This window comes from Lagopus leucura, unplaced genomic scaffold (assembly GCF_019238085.1).
Source record: "Lagopus leucura isolate 7727_CA_CO unplaced genomic scaffold, USGS_WTPT01 Super-Scaffold_100033, whole genome shotgun sequence".
NCBI lineage: Eukaryota > Metazoa > Chordata > Aves > Galliformes > Phasianidae > Lagopus > Lagopus leucura.
Genome location: NW_024962282.1, coordinates 4507053 through 4528008, shown reverse-complemented (window position 1 = coordinate 4528008; position 20956 = coordinate 4507053). Strand labels below are relative to the sequence as shown.

The window sequence follows — 20956 nt, the reverse complement described above, 5'->3', positions numbered from 1 at the left end:
CCACCACAGGACACTGTTCTCTTATTTCTCATTTTCCAATCTCATAGGTTATAAAAATGATTTCTGTGATTTTCTTAAAAATAAAATAAAATAAAATAAAAGCTTGCCTTTTTAACAATATTTAGAGTACTTGCATACCCAATCTGCTAACCACCTGAAGAAAAAAAAATTACAGCATGAAAATATTTCCCTGTGAAATACCACACTTACACCTATCTTCTCATTAAGAGCTGCATCTACCTTTAGCATACTAGAATGAACATCAAGATTCTACATACATAATAAAATAAATGTAATTTATTGTTTAAGAAGTCCAGACTAAACAAACTGCTCCATAAGACTGTCATTTGTCCAACTGCCATTTTGCTGCAATGGAATCTTTTATTCCCTCTCCTTAACATGCATATACATTTATGGCAGATAAGCTCTCTGTCGTACAGAGAAAGTCTCCATTAATCTGATCTCCACATCTCTTTTATCGGAACACAGTCCATATCCTTAGGTACTTACTGATGTGATCAATGGATCCTGCACAGAATTTCCCATAAAATTTCTTTGCTCCTAGTCCCCGGAGGTCATGGATTGTAAACGGCCAGAGATGCAACACATTGTTTCTTGAAAAAGTGTCCCGCTTCTCCACGACGACAACTTTGGCTCCCAGGAAGGCAAGTTCTATGGCAGTCCGCAAGCCACATGGGCCACCTCCAATAATTAAACACTACCAGAGAAAAGAGGAAGTTTTACGCAGGATTTGGTACTGATTTCTAACTAATCTCTAATTTATTCTATTGTTATGACTTCATATTTGGTCAGATTCGTGCTATCAAGGATGTCTTCAAGTTGACTGTATAAATCAATGAACAGAAATTTTGTTTGCATGGGGCATTTAGACAGTTTACAAAGGAGGATGAATTTCTTCATGCAGACGTAAGAACACCTGACAAAAAGAAGGAACTACGGAAAGCCAAACACCTCTTAGAATCTGCTTGAATATCTCAGTTACATTCAGCATTTCAGAACTGTTTGCAGTAAAAAGTATTACACCTACATAAAATGGAACAGAAATAAGCAGTCTTGATGTAGGCTTTATTTATTTAGTAAGAGGGAATTGGCGCACATTTGCTGGAGCTGCTAGTTAAACTAGCAGTCTTTGTTATTATAACTGTATTTGTTACCCTCCTCCAAATGAGGAAATATCCTGAATAGAAGAGCCTGGCTCATCTGCTGCTGTAAGGCAGGGGCACGTCAAGGGAAGTCAGTAGGCTTGTCCTGCTTCACCAGAGGTGGGGAACATGGCAAGCCTTATTCCATTTCATGGAGTGGCCAACATCCTTACCATTAAGACAATCACTTCTTAGGGGCTTTAATCTGAATGTGAGCATTCTTAGAAGAAAAAAATGCAACTATTAAAGAGAATTCTCACCTAAATTTTAGCTGACAGCTGTGAGTTTTCACAGATTAACAGGCAAACCATTTCCAGAAAACTACTAATTAAAATCCAAATATAGCTGATGTTTACATTTTCCTGCTTGATTACTAAAAGCTGCCTAGAAACAGTCTTGGAAGCTCAACAACATTCACATTCCCTCACTAAAGGGCAAGAAGCAAAAAAAAACCTCCCCATACCATGAAGACCTCACAAAACCTACACCATCAGTTCAAGCAATGGGCTTGGGATACAGAGGGACAAGGTGGAGCTGAGGGGTGAGCTCTGGATCCAAGGCTGAGCTGTGCTGCAGAGCAAATCCAAAACCATTATCTCACAATGCAGACATGTTCCTGTTTGTCCCACATACATAGCCAGACAGTGATTACAGTTTCAAAGCAAGCACGGACTGTATCTGGAGGCTCAATGGATATGAGTCTGGTTCCCATTACAGTTCTCTTTCATAAAATGGGGTCATTTATTTGTTTTGGTTTGTTCACTAGTTCTCAGGTTTTAACATTTTAAAAATTATCTGGCATTGACTTTTGCCCATGACTTTTGTCCAAGCAAATTACATAAGTATAAAAATGTCTTTTTTCTTTTTTCTTTTCTTTTTATTTAAAGTCAATAACGTAAAGAACTCACATTCACACAGAAATATTAGGTGTTTTTGCAGTGATTTAAGCAAGTATTTTGTTAACTAGTTATTAAGTGAGTTAAGTCAGGTTGTTGTACTTCCATGTCCATACCTGATTTATAATATAAGAACATTCCTCACTGCATGGTAAGTAGTAAGAAAACATCAGCAGGTACAATTATATAAAGGGGAAGAATATTGTGCAGAAGATACCCTGACTTCAGAAGAGGATTGCTGAGAGAGTCCAGGTCAGCTCCTTTCTGTTCATCCTTATGATTAACACAAGTACTCTGAGTTCTGACAAGCCAGTGACTGCCTTCACAGCTACACAGACTCCTAGCAGTGCTTGCTTAGCAAGCAGTTACAAACATTTCACAAGACAAGACCATACAAGGTTTGATAAGGGCTTTTTTTCTTTCCCCTTTAGAGGGTGGGGAGACCGTTAGTTTTTTTTTTGTTTCTTTTTTTTTTTTTTCCTGCTAACAAACTGTATTATATATGTCAGCTGTATATATTTATTATAAATAAATGCAACTTCAAAAGAAACAGCCCCCCCTCCAAAAAAAAAACAAAACAAAAAAAAAAACCAAAAAAAAAAAAAAAAAAAAAAAAACCCAGTCTTTTGAGATTTAATCATTGTGGATCCTGACAAATAATAAAACTCACACAGAAGACATCGTTAGTTGGTATGTTAAAACTTAAGCAGGATTTTACCCTCTCCCTTCCTCCTATCAACACTGATGAATTATCTCACTAATTGCCTGGAGACCCTTTGAAAAATGGTTGTGTATTTGCCATCCATCCATAGTTACCTTCAATAAACATATCTGTCTCAAAACTATTTGTCCTTTGATTTATTAAGGATACTTTCTGCTGACGTAGATCTTACATTTGGCACTTCATCTTCTTTCTTAAAACTTCTGGGATCAGCATAAAACTCTTGCAAAGGTAATGCCTACTGCACTTGTGCTGCTACCTTTATTGCATAGGAAAAGGGACCATACCACTCACCTGTCACAGTCCTTCTTTCCCAGCTCTCCACTTGCAAATCAAGTCACAGAGCAGAGAAACCTTCCTATAACCAGCCTAGAGGGAGCCTTGAGTAACTTATTTTCAGCAGCTGTTACCACAGACTTCTGGTTCATTGGGGGCTGCTCTTGAAATTACTTTGTTGCAATTTACTTTACAAATGAGCATGTGCCTATCCTATAAAACTTGATTCAAGTCTCTGAGTACGTAATGAGTTTCTACGGCACTGTTAAAAAGCACTGTATTTATCTCTCAAATATAATGATCTGCTTCTGTTGTCCCATACCAGAACCAAAACTCTACTTACAGCAGTAACTTCACAGATTGTTTTCCAGGTTCAATTAAGAAGCCATCAGGAAGTTTCACATATGATACAAGCACATGCAGTATTTGCCAAGTCTCAAGTTTGATTCTCCTCAAAGGAAGTAAATCTGACAACTGGAGATGGTGCCTGCTCTCTGTTAGTATGTTTAGGAGTGACAGTACCTGAAAAACCTCTGACAAATGCTTGTACATTGCAAAAGGGCATGTAGTGATGAGCAAAATGACAGCACAAGTTACCCCTCCAAAAGTGGGATGTGCCTGACACAGTTTTTCAGTACGATCTCCTGCAAATAATACACAGATTTATCACTTTGGAAATGGAAGTGGAGAAAAAGGAAAGAGGAAGAAAGAGCGGGAACCTTTCACAACCCTTCCCACTCCTCACTATTAAATTCTCAGCCTGTGAATCCCTTCACCTATAGCCCGTTCTGGAAAAACCACATGAAGCTTAACAGCTGAGAATTTGCAGAATGCCTCCATTGGTTTTCACACAGTAAAGTGAGCTTAAAGAAATAACGGATTTTGAAAGAAAAGAAGGAAAGGAAGAACGTTAGCACTATGTTAAAAGCAAACAAACAAAAAGACCCACAAAACAAGAAAAGCTTCAGAACAACCTTTCCAGTCACAAAAATCTCATTAACTTCAATAAATGTAAAGCCGGAATCAAAACAAAAAAAAGAAAAAAAGAAAAATGTAACTGTAACATTTAGTATTGACATGCTCACACTTAAGGAATGCAGCAGTTGGTAGCAGTATGTGAATGCTGAACACAACCAAACAGCATTTCTTTGCACTGTTGCAGATAGAATCCACTGCAGCTCAGTGTGTTCACATTCATACTGCCCAACTCTAAACCACTCCGGCCTCTCCTGTCTGAGGTACTCAACCATTCAATTAGTTCCAGGAAACAGAATTGTTTCCATGACACACCACCCCTCCCAGATATCTTCCTAATATGAGGAAGAAAGTTATAATCACAGCAGGAATTCAGAACTTTCTCATTTCTACCTTTTCAGCTGCTAAGAATGGAGGAAATAAATTTTGGACAGGAGCTTAACCGCAACTGGATTGACACAGAGAGATCTTGTGTTCCACGGCACACCAGCTAGAAGCACCATTCCCACTCTTCAGTGGAAATCTACATGCATACCAGTGAAAACTAGTGAGAGATATCCAACCTAGATGATCTAACCTCCTCTAACTGGTACACGGTGTTCACCCAAATTACTACTTGGGACCCACGGGGATGGCTCTTGCCACAGGAAACAGGCACAAAAGGAGGCCTTCACCACACATCTGGAAGCCACTGGCTGGTGCTACAGGTGCTCCTGGCAGCCGCAGGATCCCCTGCAGTGCCAGAAGTCCCACAGCCAAAGGGCCTGCAGGCTGCACAGCTATGCTGTCGTCCCATGGCAAATCTGCTCCATCATTTGCACTGGGCTGCACGTGCATTCAGCTCTGCAGATAGCGCATCCAGGACATTCCAGTGCCTCAGACTTCAGGATGCAATGCTGGAGGGGGCAGGGATGCATCAAGCATTAATTTTACTGACACCACAGGATTACATCCTACATGGATTCGAGCAAATGTTTATTCATGATAGAGCTAAATGTGATGCAACATAAGATAGCCATGAAATTTAATGGAACAACACATTTCCTGGATCAGCAATGACTTTCTCTGGAAAGGCTCCAAAGGAAAGCAGCTGCAGAAGCATCTAAGGCAGACAGCTACCAGAAGTGCAGCAGGAAGCTCTCTCCACCGCAGCGCTTTTCATTTCATCCCCCTCAATACATAGAAGAATGCTTTTGGCAGGAACAGGGCTGCTCAGTCAGACATTCCTGACTTACTGACTTAAAAGTTCATCTCACATTTGTAGCCTCAGATTTTATCACATAAATTCAGTGACAGTCACTGAATACTGACGTGTAAATGTACCCTGAATGTACTGAATAGCCAATATATAATTTTTTTGTTTGTTTGGAACATTATAATTCAAGTCACTTCAAAGTTTATATGCTGTTTCAGACAACATTAAAATTTTAAGAGCTAAAACTTTACTATAAACAATCAGCAGGCTAAGTTCAAATAGGTATAACGAGCATAGGCACAGTGTGTTTTGTCAGCCTAATGCATTGAGTCTGGTCTTGCTGCAGCCCTTGTCTACCAAAGCATTTAAGTATACAGTTACGCCCTTACATCCAAGAACTCTATTTGGATGCTCACTGTTTCACTAAACCAAATCCACTCCGGTATAAACACTTGCATCTCCCTTTCTGCACACCAGCCTGAATATAGGCACCAGCAAAAGATGAGGGACGCGCCGCTGCAAGGTGCTCAGGTACAAACCATGTGAGCTATGCAAGCCCAGCAGGCCCTTGGCAGTCATATGCCCTACAATGCCCAACGTGTTTGTACTCATTGCCTGTTGCCCAACTTGATAAACACTACCCCACCTATAGAGCTGGGTTTAGTATAAAGCAACAGACCGGGACCCTGTCAGTAATAGTGATAACCACAAAGATGGTGGTGATCATTTGTCAATAGTATACATAAATATAAAATAGATAGCGCCAAGCTAAGAATTATTTTATAACAAAAATTATAACTGAAATTGCTGTGATTTACAGATCTATACTACATGCAATTATTTTTTAAAAAATCATTCATCAAAATAAGTAAGGAAAAACCATATAGGAGCTAATTAAACTTACTACGCAATAATGAATTTTAACCTTGCTAATATTACAAGGAGCTCATAAAATATACTATAATACATGAAAATATGCTTTTAAAAACTGTTTTATTTGACAAAACCAATACTTCAGTTAAATGTATTTTAATGACAGGTCCTAATTCTCCACAGGGTTATGAAAGCTCTTTATTTAAATGTGTTACAGACAGTTCCAAAAACTACCTTGAAATATGAAGACTAGATGGATATTGCTGAGCAGACATTTTTGGACACCACATAAATACCACTGTTCAAAGGCAATTGGAACAGCAAGGATAGTACACCTCTAATTGCCACCAACTGCAGCAGCAAAACCCCAGCCCAGCACAGAAATGCTTTTGATCCCACCAGTATTTTATTTTATTCCCTATACCCTCAACTGAGTGCCTCACAAATATGCAGCTTGGTCTCTTCTTGTCAAAAGCATTTGTATCAGTAACTGGCAAAAATGGAGACACTGCTCTTGGTTTTTTTTTTTTTTTTCTTCCCTCCTTAAAAAGACTGCAGTATGCATTTGAAGCTCCCTAATCCAGGCTGATTTTGGACAGAGCTCTTTCCCCCAGTACTGTGCCCTGCAGTTGCCACCCTTGCAGCTGGACGCCATGCAATCCAGGGATCAGAGGATCTATCTTTATTGCACTCTTTTTTTTTTTTTTATATGGACAAAATGCCAGAAGTGAAACATTAGTACATTTACTGCATTCATTTGGCTCATCTTTACTAGGATTTTTGGAAGATAAGCTTCTGCATGGAAAAAAGCCACGTGTCTTCATTTTTCCTGGATGAATTCAGACATGCTTGCCCAGCCACCCTCTCTGTCTCCAGGATATACGTACTAATATTAGATTTGTTCATAAAAATCTTTTCATAGTGTGAAATTAAAACAGTGGTATGAAAGACATCTGAAACTTATAGTGTGCTAAGCAACACATCAGTGAGAGTCTACGTGCATTCAGTTTACTGGAATTTCAGGAGTTCCTTCACTGATGCATCAAGGCTGACAGGACTTTGTTTTGCAGAATTGTTCTCGAGCTCTCTGTGAGGCCATAGTGATACTTAAATATCTTTACTTCACCTCAGAGCTTTTATAACAATTTCTAAGAAATAAATTTAAAAAATGTAATTGGTAGACATTGAACAAAAAAGCATCTCTAGAGACTTTCACTTCCTCTCCAGGACACTTACAGTTATTTGAAGAAAACCTGCATATCATCTGACAAGAAACCTCATTCTGCTTTTAATAAAAAGATTACCTACCAGAAGTCAAGCAAGCATTTTAATCCAAAGATCTCCTCAAATAAAACACACACACACAGAAAAACCCTAATATCCTTTGGAATCAAACAAATATGTGCTGTTTTCTCACCTGTCTCTTACTGTAATCAAAACAGAGAAAAAAAACAGCAAGGAAAAAAGCGATGTTGTCTTTCATTTTTTCTTTGTTCACTTGCTCCAACTATCAAAATGAAAACAAGATAAACCTTGCAGAAAGAACACTGTCTATCTTGGACATGAATACGGTTCACACCATTTATGCACACTGCCACTTTTGTAAGTTTATGCCTGTAATGCTGAGATAATACTTTAAGGCTATCTTTAAAAACTGCAGAAAAAATAAAATTAAAATCCAGACATAACTGGACAACACAGATAAGAAGTGGAGGCACCAACAACCTTGCCCTTGAGCACAGTGAAGAATAAACAGAGACCAAGCCTTGAGTCCCACAAGCCTTGTGAGTAGTGACATTACTGAGATTGTGACAGCAAGAACAAAATGAATCTGACACATGGTTTCAGAGTCAGGGGCTTAATGAACCATGCTGACCAGCCAGCAGAGGACTTGTCTGCAGACCCAGAGGAAGGGATTTCTCATGCCTGAAGGCATCCAAAGCATGCAGACAAGTTGGTCAACAACCACGTAGCTTTGCTACAGGAAGAAGTTGGCAATATGCTATTTAAAAAGATAAAAAGGAAAAAAAAAAAAAAAACACATGCAGAAACAAAGATGTTACAGCCTGGCATGTCCACAGATATGAAATGCCACACAAAACCTGAAAATTTGTAGCTGAACAACAACCTACAAAGTCAGCTAAGATTCCACTTCAAATCTGGCTTTAGAAAGAAAGTGGCAAGTGAAATTATTTCAAGGCTATTTCACAGCATATTTCAGAATTATGTTTAGAACCCATTTTTATACCAGGCTAGTTGTTAACCAAAATCTAATCAAGGCTTAGCTCTTACAAGCCAGCACTGGGTAAATGAGCTCAAAAATGAACCATCAGGTTTAAGGCAGAATCAAAATTTGTATTTATTTACTTCTTTTTAAAGGATTGGATAATCAAATCCAATCATTTCTATATTCCCTAAGTAGAATGGACAGAAGCATGTAGCAGCTCCAGCTGAGTACAAAATACAGAAGTGTCTAAGTCAACAATTTGGGGCTCCTGGGTCTATTTTCTTCCAGGTCACGGTGCAGTCTTTGAAGACCTTCATTCTCCAGTGCTAGCACTCACGGCCACAGAACCAGTAAAGTCAAATAATGTTTTAGCCAGTCATTTGCACATGTCAATTTACCATAGGCAGTTTGTTTTTTTTTAATTTACAGATTTACTTACAAACTGAAAGCACTAGGAATTGCACAATCACCATCACGTAACACTACTGCATCTGACTGTCAACAAGACAGACAGACTAGAACACGTCTCACAGTTAGAATAAGAAAATGTGTCCTTACTGTAACAGCTTTCAGGACAGCTTCTGCTAGCAGGGAAAGCTAACATCACTTCCACAGAACAAATCTGGTGGTAGCATATCACCTTACAGTAGATTTTGGAATCCCCAGTCCTTACTTCCAAAATGTTTTTGGCTGAAAACAGGACCTGCTTCAGGAAGGAGACTTGAAATATAAATTATTAAAGAACTGAAAAAAAGTGAAGAGAGGAAAAAGTACATGCTTTGAAAAGAGGTGTAGAGTTGAAGACACATTCCACACCTCACAAGGTGTAAGAAGTCTGTTTTGTATCAACAAGCAGTGCAACAGAAGGGGCTCAACATTCTGAACAGGTTGGTGTTTATTTACATAGACACATACTAATGACTGTTTTCAATCTGTGCAGGGTGAAGCTCAAGACCCAAGCACCTGTCTGACCCGACCCACACCAGTTGTGCTCGTTCCACCACTCCCAGTACTACTGGACCACAGCCTGCCTGCAGCAGCCCTGCTGGGCACAACAGCCCTCACCTGCCAGATAAGGCTTCATGCCATCTGCAGCTACTTCCTTCTTAGCTGAAAACAAGCAAATGAAAGAAAAACAGATCTGAGGGAAATGCTTTTGTCTTCCACCAAGCATTTGTTGACCAGAATAAATTCTTGTAGACGATTTGGGTGTGGAACCCTTGGCAGGAAGCTCACTGCCAGCCCTTGCTGAGTTCTCTCATCTCAGTTACTATTTCCCCTGGAGCTGATACTTTATCTGCATTGTAAATTCAGCAAGGGCACACAGAAAACTCCACAAAAGGGAGCTGCTCTTCCACTGCTCCTTTTAAAGTTGCTCCTGTACCTCATCTGGAGGTGCAGAGGAAGTGAGAAACATGACACAAGTACTTAGTGTGGTACAACTACGTTTACTTCTCAATTAAGATCTTTGTCAAACGAACAAATCCCGAGCAATGAAAGACAAGCCAGGCAGTGTCTTCTGGTCAGTTTCTCACACAGAAACAGGGCGTGATCTTGGGAAACACAGGCTGTTCTTCAGGACTGAAATAGGAGCACCAAGTGTCCAAGGCTCTGAAAAATGCAAGCTCTTAAAAATAGACCAGAATTTGATCAAGAAGCGAGAACGGGACTTTTACAGAAAGAAGGTGAGGCCAGTAACACTTGTGCTGTGGCCCACATAATTAGGCAGCATTCCTCTTGGGCTTTCTCTGACACATAGAGGTGAAGGAACTGAAACCTCTCCTGCAGGCCATGTTCTCTGAGCAACGACTGTTCCCACTTCTCTGCTCTGGGCATACTCTAGTTTATCTGTCTCTTACCCACACCATATGCACCATGTTGGACCAATTATTTCAGCAGCGTTTGATCTGCACCAGCTAGCAGGGAAGGAAGCCAGCCCAGCTCCAGCACACCACTGCCTCCCATGACCAGCTCTCCCTGTCAGCACTGTCCCATGGGCTCAGCTGTGGTCTATTACTGTAAACTGCAAATCATTCTCTGCAGTTTATTCCCAGCTTGCTAGGGACATTACATTCTTTCTCTAGATGGTCAGAACTTTATAGCAGTTTTTTAAAAAAATATTCTATTTTTTGAAGTCTTGAAAGGCAAGATTAGAACTTTAAAGAACTACTGCTCAGTCCAGCTTGGTTACATCTGCACCCACTCCATCCAGTACATACATATCTGTATTAAGTAAGACTAGGACCAGCCTTCAACAGGACTCATTAAGTGGCCATTGCTGCATTTCCTCTGTCTGGCAGCAAACCATTGCCAGCATCGGTGTAAAACTCCGGTTCTCAGCACAGACATGGGAACCTCGAAAAGGACCTGAACTGTAGGAGACAGGAAATTGCTTTATTGTCTGAAATCTGGTTTTCAGCAGCCAAGCATTTAATCACCTCTTGGTAGCATAAGTTATGCATTTCCTCACTTATCAGTACACAAACATTACCGGGGCAAAGCTGGACCCGTCGCTAACAACAAACCCCTAACAGCTACATCTGGCACTGCAGGGCCTCTCTGGAGCCAGGAGGAAGGCCTGACTTCACAGGGCGCAGCAGCAGCACCCCTTGCCCCACACACACAGCCCAGCTGGGCTGACGGGCGCACGGCCCAGCTGTTTTACACTGTCAAATTCAAAAGCACTGCAGGGTCACAGCTGCGGGAACACATCTTGCCATAACCTTTCCTTTCATCCAGACTTAATTAAGCCATTCGTGGTGACAATACTAATATTGTGTGCGAAAGTAACTGGGTACCACTCCCAGCAGGAATCCTGACAGAGTGTCTAGGAAATGGGGTCAGGGTGGGACAGTTCCCTTCTGTTGATTCCTTGCAAAGCCATTAAGCGAGAGAGAGAAACAGCACAGCGCTGCTGAAGTACAGATGTAAAGTTACTATTGTCCTACAAGCCAAATATCTTAGAATTCCCAAATGCCTGAAAAAAAAAAAAAAATCTTATTTAGGCTGCCTGATTATGTTACTTTGTCCAGGGCTCACTGTTTTTCATGACTGATAAAGCTGAAAAATTGTGTGTTTGTGGAAGTAGGATAATAAAGTGATTCCGTTACCCAATCACATACCAAACATTTGCCTCTGCTGACGCAATTTGGCCCAATCTAACAGTTTGAAGCACTGCTCAAAGAGTCTGATGCTTTGTTTTGTTTTCAAAGAACGCTGTCTGCTGTGTGTCCTGTCATCACCCGAGCTTCTCCCCATCCGCTCTTTAAAAAAATCTTTACAGAAAAAATGAATGAGTAGATAGTATTCAGCAGCTGTGGTTTCACTGCATGGTCATAGGTGATTTTCCTCTTTTCCCTGCATCTCAAACCAATCTTCCTCGCCTCTCATTTACATTAATCCTGTATCATCATCTCCTTTGAAATAACACTGTAAAAGTTGCTTGTTACAATTTCTAAACATAAATTTACAGTGGAGATTCAGCAAAATGCTTTAGGTGCCCTTCCCTAAAAGGCTAATAGCAAAGAAGCACAAATACAAAAAAATAAAAATAAAAATAGCAGCTTATTTTTCAAGTATATCAAAGACCTCATTGCCACTTCAATTCAGTACAGTGCATGGCACTTAATACCCCTGACTGCTTAGTAGTCCTGGATTCTGCTACCCAAGAACTATACATTTATACCCTGATAAGGGCTTTATAAGGCAAAAATGAAAACAATAACTGCTAGAAGAATTTAAGGATGAGGCAGAGGGTGAGAAGATTGCAGCTGAACGTTATTTCATGGTAATTCACAAACTTGCATTCACTAAACTTCCTATAAATATGGTATTCAAGTTCTAGTTTTAATTTTATGACCTTCACAGGAACGCATTTTTATTATAATAAGGAAGTCAGCAATGCTACCTAATAGATCTAAATTCGGTGTGTTCACTACAAACCCTGATTATAACATTTGGAAGTCTCCCCATTTTGATTATTATTCTGAAGAGACCACTATGTCAGCAAAGGGCATCCAGCCATCTGGATCTCTGTTCTTCACAGAACAAATGGGTGAAAGCTTTCATTTTAAAAAGAATATCTTGAGTTAGGGCACGACTGACACTCCCTTCTTTCATCTTGCAGTTCAACTGTGCCCTTCAGAGAAAAATATTCATCATTAGGACGCAATCAATCACAATGCTTCAACGCACAAACTCATTGGTATATACAGCACAGGAAAAATCTGGCTGAAAATGTGTTACCTCTGAAGGATCAACAAATGTCACTGCTTCAGAAGGAAATTTAGCCACACCATCGCCAGCAGGTTTTTACAAGCAGGATGATTTGATTAACAAAGAGACAAATATTTGTTTAGAACTTCATAGAAAAGTGTAGAGGGGGAGAGACATCCACAAGCCAGCCTGACTCTTTTGCTACAAGAGGCAAGGCTACAATGGGATGTTTGTAAACAACTGAGCACTGACAAGAAGACAATTTCTACCTAATAACAAGGAGAGAGGCCTGGAATTCACTCCTCATCCTGCTGGTTAGCCTGTGGCTACATAACGTGGCAGCAGCCGCATGCCTCAGGCATATCTTTTGCTTTCTCAACACTGCGGGAAGGAAAACAGCAGATGAAGTAGGTTTTATTAATCCCCAAAGCACGCATTTGACAGTCTTTGGAAATGAGAACAATATGAAAAGAAATGAATGGGGTTTGGCAATCCTGTTTTATCATTTGTGGGTGCACCAGCATGGTTAGTACAGGCAGACAAATCTCAGAGCCAGCACTGAGTCAGTCACAAAGCCTCTAGCCTCCATCCCCATTTCAGACCCCAAGTTCCTCCTTGGATGACTCACACCCCAGCCCTCAACTCCACTCCACTCCCACATCCCATTAAGCCACACAATCTCCTCCCTAACACCACTTCTCCAAATTAGCACCCCAACAGAGGGGCCCACAGAGTCTCCCAGTACAGCTCAGCTGCCAATGCCACTGAGTCTGGATAGGACTGACAGCACATAGCACTACTGAGAAGAGCCGCTATGGCTTTACACAAGCCCTGGAAATGTAGCCATAAATGATTTTGAGTCATTTTCTCGCAGTAACGTTCCCAACAGGAGTTTTTGGAAAGGAAGTTCATCTATTATAAAACCAGATTTGAAAGACCACATCCAGGAACAAGGAAAGCTAGAGAAGACAGCAGGGACTGAGTTCTAAATTGTTCCATCTGCTTAGCAGGAATCTGTGTGATATCTATACATGTATATGCTCATATACCTATAAATGTCCATACATATGCATTTACATACACACAACATTTGAAAGTTCCTAGCCCAGTTTCATTTTCTCATTTTATGCCAGTACAGCCTAATTAGGCCTTAAAGCCAGAACTCCAACTGTCTAGTACTCTATCCATGTACACCACCACAATCAAAAACTGGATTCACCCAGAGACAAATGCTAGAGTCTACCAAGACAACTAATAATTACACATTAGCTCCTTAAAGTCTACTTAGTTCTCCTCGAGTATCAATGTGTTTTGAAAAAACAGCATCTGCATGCTTTAGAGAATCAACACCTCCCTTCAGAGCAAGTCTGGGATGTTTTCACACAAAGAGATTTCTGCTCTCCTCAAGCACAGATCTGCAGTTGTGGGAGAGCCAGAATTTCAGCATGAACCAGGTCCTGCCCTCTGATACATATGCATGCATCTCAAACATCAGCGGGAGCCTGCTTTATATGCACATATTTGTTTCTGTATCATTCACATGGGCAAACTGACAGCAAATCTTGAAGTGAAGAACCTAATCCATACAGAGAAATTAAGAATAAAAGATTAGAGCACACATGTACGTCTTGAAAACACTGTTGAATATACTCTGCAAACAGCTGGATGAATTCTTGCTTCTTATCATACTATGCTTCCCATGTTCAAAAATTTAGAGAGATATTCAAGCTGCTAACATGGCAAACATTGTATGTTAAACCTTTGACCTTCTCTGATTGTCCAGCTATGTTTCACTTCACAAAGAAATTATCATTACAGATTCTGTGCAGATTCCTCCAAACCGACAAGATGAAAATGAGCGACAAGTGTTACCACAAGAACTAATCTGTGCTCTTTTTCTAGACGTATCTGAAAAAGCACAGAATGATTTCTAGAGTTTTGCCAAATGCCAGAAAGTGTCAGCTCCAAGGACCAGCAGTTCAGAACAGCTTAATTCCCAATTTATAAGTTTGTCATAGAAGGAAGATGTTTGATACAAATTTAGCATACGTACAGACTGACTCATAGAGTCAAAAAAGTTTCTACCGCAATTTTATGCATGCCTTTCTGCAGTGTTTTATTTTTATTTATTTTTTCCCTACAAAGAAAGGGAAAATTGAAGTCCACAAATAACTCTACTCTGAAATAGCAGTGGGTTTGAACGTCTTGAAAATGGTTTAACTGCTTTTATTCATCCAGCTTAAAATCATATCGTTGCAGAAACTCTGAAAGCTTTATTTGGCAGCGTTCTTCAAGAACAGTTACGACAATGAGTTATTGTTATTTAGTTGGAATGGAACATTCTGCATGTAGGAAATTTGTGTATACTGTTACTCCAATGAAAGTAACTTAAGTGTGGCTGAAGATTTTACAAGCAAAAAAAAAAAAAAAAAAAAAAAAAAGCAACCCAACAAACAACAAGGACTGTATTCAGCTCTTAAGCACTGTGCACAAACTGACCAGTTACTGAGTGGGGCAGCAGGTTCTTATTTTCTTAATTTAAAAACCTAATCCTCCCAAGCCCACAACAGACACACACATACATAGCATGAGGAATAGTTCAGAGCCTGATTATATTTTATCTCTTTCAAAGATTGGGAAGATTGTTAGAAGCCAACAGAAAAACCATATCTGAGAACTACGACCTGCTGAATCAGCTATAGAACTCATGGTCACAACCTTTAAGTCATTTTTTATTTTTAAACAATGACTGTTGGCTTGGCTCTGCTTACAGAACTGTAACAGCAAAGAGCTTATTTTGTGATGCTGCTTTAACAACTAGAATTTTGATTCCAACCAATCCACTCCCAGCCCCCAGTCAACTCCACACAGTTAAGCACTAGGCTCTGCTTTAGTTTCACCTGCACAACTCCTGCTTGCCTGCTGATAACTGTATAACATGGAAGAAAAACAAGAATTTGAAATCTCCTGCTGCACAAAAGGAATATCCTGGTATGTATACTGCAGCCTAGGTATACCAGCATCTCAGATAATTGTTTATCTGTAAGTGGAGTTATCAAGAGTACACCACGGCAACGATCAGGGAGTTTGCTGCCTCCTTGCAACGTGTCTCCTCTCACTCATATTGCATAGATAGGCTTTCGTAGCAGACTGTGATTCACATTGGAGGAATGTTTGCTAGATATCCCCAAAGAGCTCACAGTCTGTGGTCACTGCTCTCATTTGCAGTAATCTGAAGATTCATGTTTCTCTCGTTAAATCAGTGATGACACATTGAAATGCAGGTCCAGGCGTGGTTTGGATTCATAATGAACATCCAAGTATTGCACAGAATATTTGTATGTGTCCTGTTCATACACAGGCATTCTACATTCATTTGCAAGTTGATCATATGTGCGGCTTATGTCCTTCAATTTCTGCAAATATTTACACCATGCCACTACAAATAAACCTTTACCCTCAGAGTAGGAACACCATACTTTCAACACTGCAAGAGGTGCTGATTAGCCACTTGCTTGGCAACCTTAAAATGCAGACTGTATTAAGCTTTTCATGTTCTAACTGATTTCCACGACTCTACACCATGTATAGAAATTAATGACTTGGCTGAAGGACTTTGCAGAAGCAGGCCTTGGCTTTGTAATGTCACACTTGACTGAGCAGGGCTTCACTTCATACTTCACATGAGTCTTAAAACTGTTTTGTGTTGTAAATACTTCCTCAAACTAACCATGGAAATTTGGACTTGGGACTGTACGTGCAAGTGAGGTGTATGTAGAACATCTCCCACAACTTGTTAAACATCACACACATTGTCATTCCTTCCCTTTCCTGTCTGTTTTTATCACACAGATGCACAATGACATACTCAAAGCCTTTTCAAAAGATCAAAAAGAGGGAGGAAGCAGAGGCCACAAAGGGAAAAGATGAGAAAAAGGAAAGAAGAAAAACAGAGGCAGTCAGGAAAGCAGTGCAAAAAGCCATAATGACATAATTCCTCTTCTAAAGAAATTGGTCTTAAGGATACTTATTACCTTACAAAAAGTTAATAATAATTGGGAGCTTATCAGAAATGAAATTTATAAAAAGATACCTCTAAATGTATTGAAGGCAATATGATATCCTTGTCCCTAATGCTTTTGGAAGACTCAGTTCTATGATGCACAAGAGAGACCATCAGCACTGCCTGTGTAGCACTTCCATAAAGTATTTTAACAATAGTTCAAACTAAAATGCCCTCCGCAGTCCAGTGTCTAGGTACACCCCAAAGTGCTATTCCTTTCTGTTTTACAATAGTACAGTCAAGCAGCTCCTTAAAACCAGACCTTCATTGGCAAAGTTTAGCTATCGTTAGGCAGTAAATATCTGAACTTCTCTGACATAAAGCTATTAAAAATGACCAGCCACAGAAGAGATGGAATAAGATGGCATGAACCTTCAGTTTTAACATTACTTATAGCAGTGGTTCTATTAAACCACAGCATTTGAACAATGTGCTGAAGATAATTTCCTGTCCTTTTCACAATGAAGTAGACCACTTTCTTTAACAAGTGCTGTGTAGCAGTTATCTATATACTGTTTGGAGAGACAAAGAGCAGCATTTAAATGCAAATATTTGATTTCTTAAATAGAGCTTTATTTTCTTTTACTTTTGTTTAGCAAATAGAACCAATGCTAGATGACAAAGACCGACCCCTAAGTCCAAGCAGCACTTTAGGAGGCTCCTGCTGAGTATGTAATAACTGACGTTGCAAAACTCTGTTTAATTAAGCAAGTAGTTCTTAAAAGCCTGAGATTAGTAAATCTCCCTTATGAGCTTATATCCTAGGGCTGATCAACACTACTATCAACAGAAAACTTTCCTGCTGTGCCTGAGACAGACTATAAAAGAGGGTGTTTTTAGAACTACTCTTATGTGCTGTGTTTCCAGAACAAAAATACCTGAAAATTTGTCTAAATCATGTAACGCCAGACACAGTTTCAAGTATATGAAAGGGAACGTTCATGGATACACATGTTGCATGGGATGGCAGAAACCTTGCTTCTGCTGATAATTCAGTTTAAGAGATTCTAAATTGTGGAATTCAAAAATGACCTTTCCCACTTACCTTAGTGTTCATACAAGATTTTCCACGTTTGTACTCTTTGTGACTTGCTCTTTTATCAAGCTTGTTCCACAAAGCTTTGGCCTTCCACGTGGTTACTCTTGACTTCAGTTTGCTGTAAAAGTTCTTACAGTCCAAAGGATCTAATTCAAGTTGGCGTGTGAGAATATTAAAGGCCTGAATGGTACCTTTGCATGTTGTTGCTTGGACAAAGTTTTCAAATATCTGGCCAGCTTGATTGTATTTTTCATCATCGTTTTCCCCCATGTTCTGACAGAAGCACTGAAAAGAATCAAGCTGGAGCTCTTGTGCTAGGGTGCAGGTAACCAACACTAGCAAGTAATTCCAAGCATGTTATTCCTAAAAAAGACAAACACAAGTTATGTTAAAGCATGCTCTGCCTGGGAGAACTAAACCCATAAACTGCATATTCAATATGAATATAAAAACACAGCAAATGACTGTTGGACAACCAGCCGAACACAGAAGTTTAGGAGTGGCATTTAAGGTGCTACAAAGAAACCTACTTGTGCTGTCACAACATGTATTTCATGATGACTTGTGAGACTCATATACGTGCAAGACCACTGCTTCAAATATCAATCAGCTTCACACACAGCCCAACAAGTAGCATTCAGTAATGAATGCTAGATAACAGATTAAGAAAAAGAATACTGAGGTGCTTTTCCTAATCAAAATTTAAGTCACAACAAGTACATGTTTTGGTCTTAAGAATGCTTCAGAACCTGCAGCCAAAAGTCAATGTTAGGGAATTTTCTCCTGTTGCACAAGCTAGGTGCAGCTTAGCCAATAAATTTAGAATTGGCCCAATCAACTGCCACAAGCAAATTGTACACAACAAACTTAGCAGAAACATTATCACAAGTTACACCAGAAATGGAACAAAGTAACTTCAGACAACTCCCTTTTTACAATTCTTGCCAAAATGAGAAAGAGTTTGGTACTCTAGCAAATGGAAAGCAATGTTATGTCCACATAGTAAATGCTGAAGTTACGTGATTGCAGTCATATCTTGTCATGTGCTCATGATATGAAGTTAATGATATATACATTTGGCCCACTAAACTCCACTGGCTTTCCCTAGTAACATGATCACTGTCAAACTGTGCCTCATATTCCAGACAAATGCTCTCACAATTTGTAAGAGCAAAGCTATTCTAAAGAAATACAAATTTGCAAGAACTAAAATACGTTCCTTGTGGCACTCCCTTATCCTTTTTTAACCTTGCTCTCTATCTCTAATGGAGAGCGTTTAGAGTCAGCCAAAGTCATCCAAAGAAAATACTCCAGTGGCTTTTGTATTAGGGAAATTATTATAGGTTATGTTTAAACTTGCTCTCAGAAGAGGGTCTACCTGAACTCAAGGCCAGAGATGCAAGTCCTATCTTCTTTTTCTTGCTATTAAGGAATTATCTACCAGTCCAAGCAATCAACAACTAGATTGATGCTTGCCTAACCTCTCACATAATCAGTTATTTTGCTTGGAACATCATCTGTTGACTGATAGCTTCTAGCTTCAGAGTAAATTGCTATAAATGCCTTTGAAGTTACACTTTTTAATTTAACACTGTTCACAAACTACTCATTCTCCACTCACATTTCCTTCAAAGAAGAAAAGGGGAAACACAACTAGTGTATTTAAGTAACTAAGAGACCTACTATGCCTATCTTAGATACAGAAAAATATTATGCAACATATTAAGCAGATCCCATGGGGAGATATAAGGAAGCATTTGGAACACTCACATTCCCTTGCTATGCTCAAAATAAATAACCTTTGTGTGCACATCATCAGTCTGCTGTTGGTTTGTGGGTAAAATAAATTGGCAACATTGAGAGTTTGTACATTTTCTTAGACCAAATGTCATGATGAAATACAAGTGCCAAGAATAAGTCAGGAAATTTTTGTTTTCCCTTCTGAATACTTCATTTATAGCATGTTCTGTGCCCTTTTCTGAAGAGCTTCATGAAGTAAAATCACAAACATTTTATATGCCTCTACTTCCAGAATGTCTAATTTTTCAAAAAACAAAACAACCTGAGTGCTATGAACTCCCACTGACTCAAGAGGAGTTGAAGACATTCAGAATCTTTCCAGGCTCAAGGACTTGATGATTAACGAGAAAAATCCTCCAACAACTGCATGCCAGCAGGATGGATTCTGGCCATCTTGGCTGCCCCAGCACAGGTGGGAGAGGAAGGTCCGGTACAACTCTTGCCAGCCCTCACTTTGTGAAAGCAGTGCTATGGATCAGCCCCAAACCAGCCAACAGAACCAAAAGTTGTATTGGGAAAGGGAAAAGATAGGGGACTGCCACACAGAGAGGCCAATCCAGAAAAACAAAACAAAACAAAACCTACATCTGGGCTTAAGCACAAGTGTTTACGAGAGGAAGGCAACACAGGACAACCAAAGACAGCATTAGCACAGTGTTAGACACTACACTTCAGCTTAAACATCTTGACATACAGCCCCCCCAGTGTCTGACACCAATTTAAACCAAAATGAGAACCGCTTATGCAACTGGCAGAGTGATTTTTAACATTAAGCCAAAGTATGCTTTTTTTTCTTGCTGAAGAGGGAAGTGGCACTGAAACACAGTACTGTGGACAGTTCAGCTAGAACTGTGGCAGTCAGATCAGGTTTTCTTCATGGCTTTAAAATCACACTGCTATTGCCTCAATGTTACGTGACTTTGACCTAGGAACTATAAAACAGTTACTTCCTCTCCACTGTTTTCACTAGCTCACCACAAGATTGTTATCTTGTTCATGTAACACAAGCACCTGTAGAAGTTAACCCCAGCAGAATTGATGAGAGTCCAATCACAGACTTTTTAATTTTACTACTCAGAGAGGAGACTTTTATAATCCTCAGCTGTTTCCATCCAATGACAGAAGGAGATGGAAGGGAAAATGCCCCCCCCCAAAAAAAATTACAGCTATATCTGAACCCACCCATGAGGAAAAGCACCAAGTGCCAGGGCTGATAATGGTGAGGAAAACAGAGAGAAGAGTTGGCAGGAACCACTGCAGGCAAAGTGAAGGACAGGAAAACATTTCTAGTTTGATGCAAGCTTGTGCTGCACATGCATGCATACACACAAATGTGCAGCAGGTCTGGGCTTTCCCTGCTTTTTCACTGGGGAAGAGATACCTTCCCCACCTTAACACTTTCCTCTTCCAACACTGCAAAGCCATGATCGAAGCTGTTCCTGATCGGCACGAAGTCTTCTCCTCACAAACTTCCAAAATGCTCCCATCACATCCCTGTAGAGCTGTGGTGAGG

The 20956-nt window shown here is 39.9% G+C and overlaps 1 protein-coding gene across 1 annotated transcript in view; it reads right to left on the bottom strand.

Annotated features, from left to right (window-relative positions):
- The window catches only part of MICAL2 (microtubule associated monooxygenase, calponin and LIM domain containing 2), a 120532-nt gene that overhangs the window by 80620 nt on the left and 18956 nt on the right, over window positions 1-20956 (bottom strand). Inside the window, exons 2-3 of the mRNA XM_042881844.1 lie at window positions 17650-18006; window positions 511-718 (exon numbers count right to left, since the gene is read on the bottom strand). Of these exons, the coding sequence (XP_042737778.1) occupies window positions 511-718; window positions 17650-17913 (472 nt within the window). The 5' untranslated portion in view covers window positions 17914-18006. The remainder of the gene's footprint in view (window positions 1-510; window positions 719-17649; window positions 18007-20956) is intronic.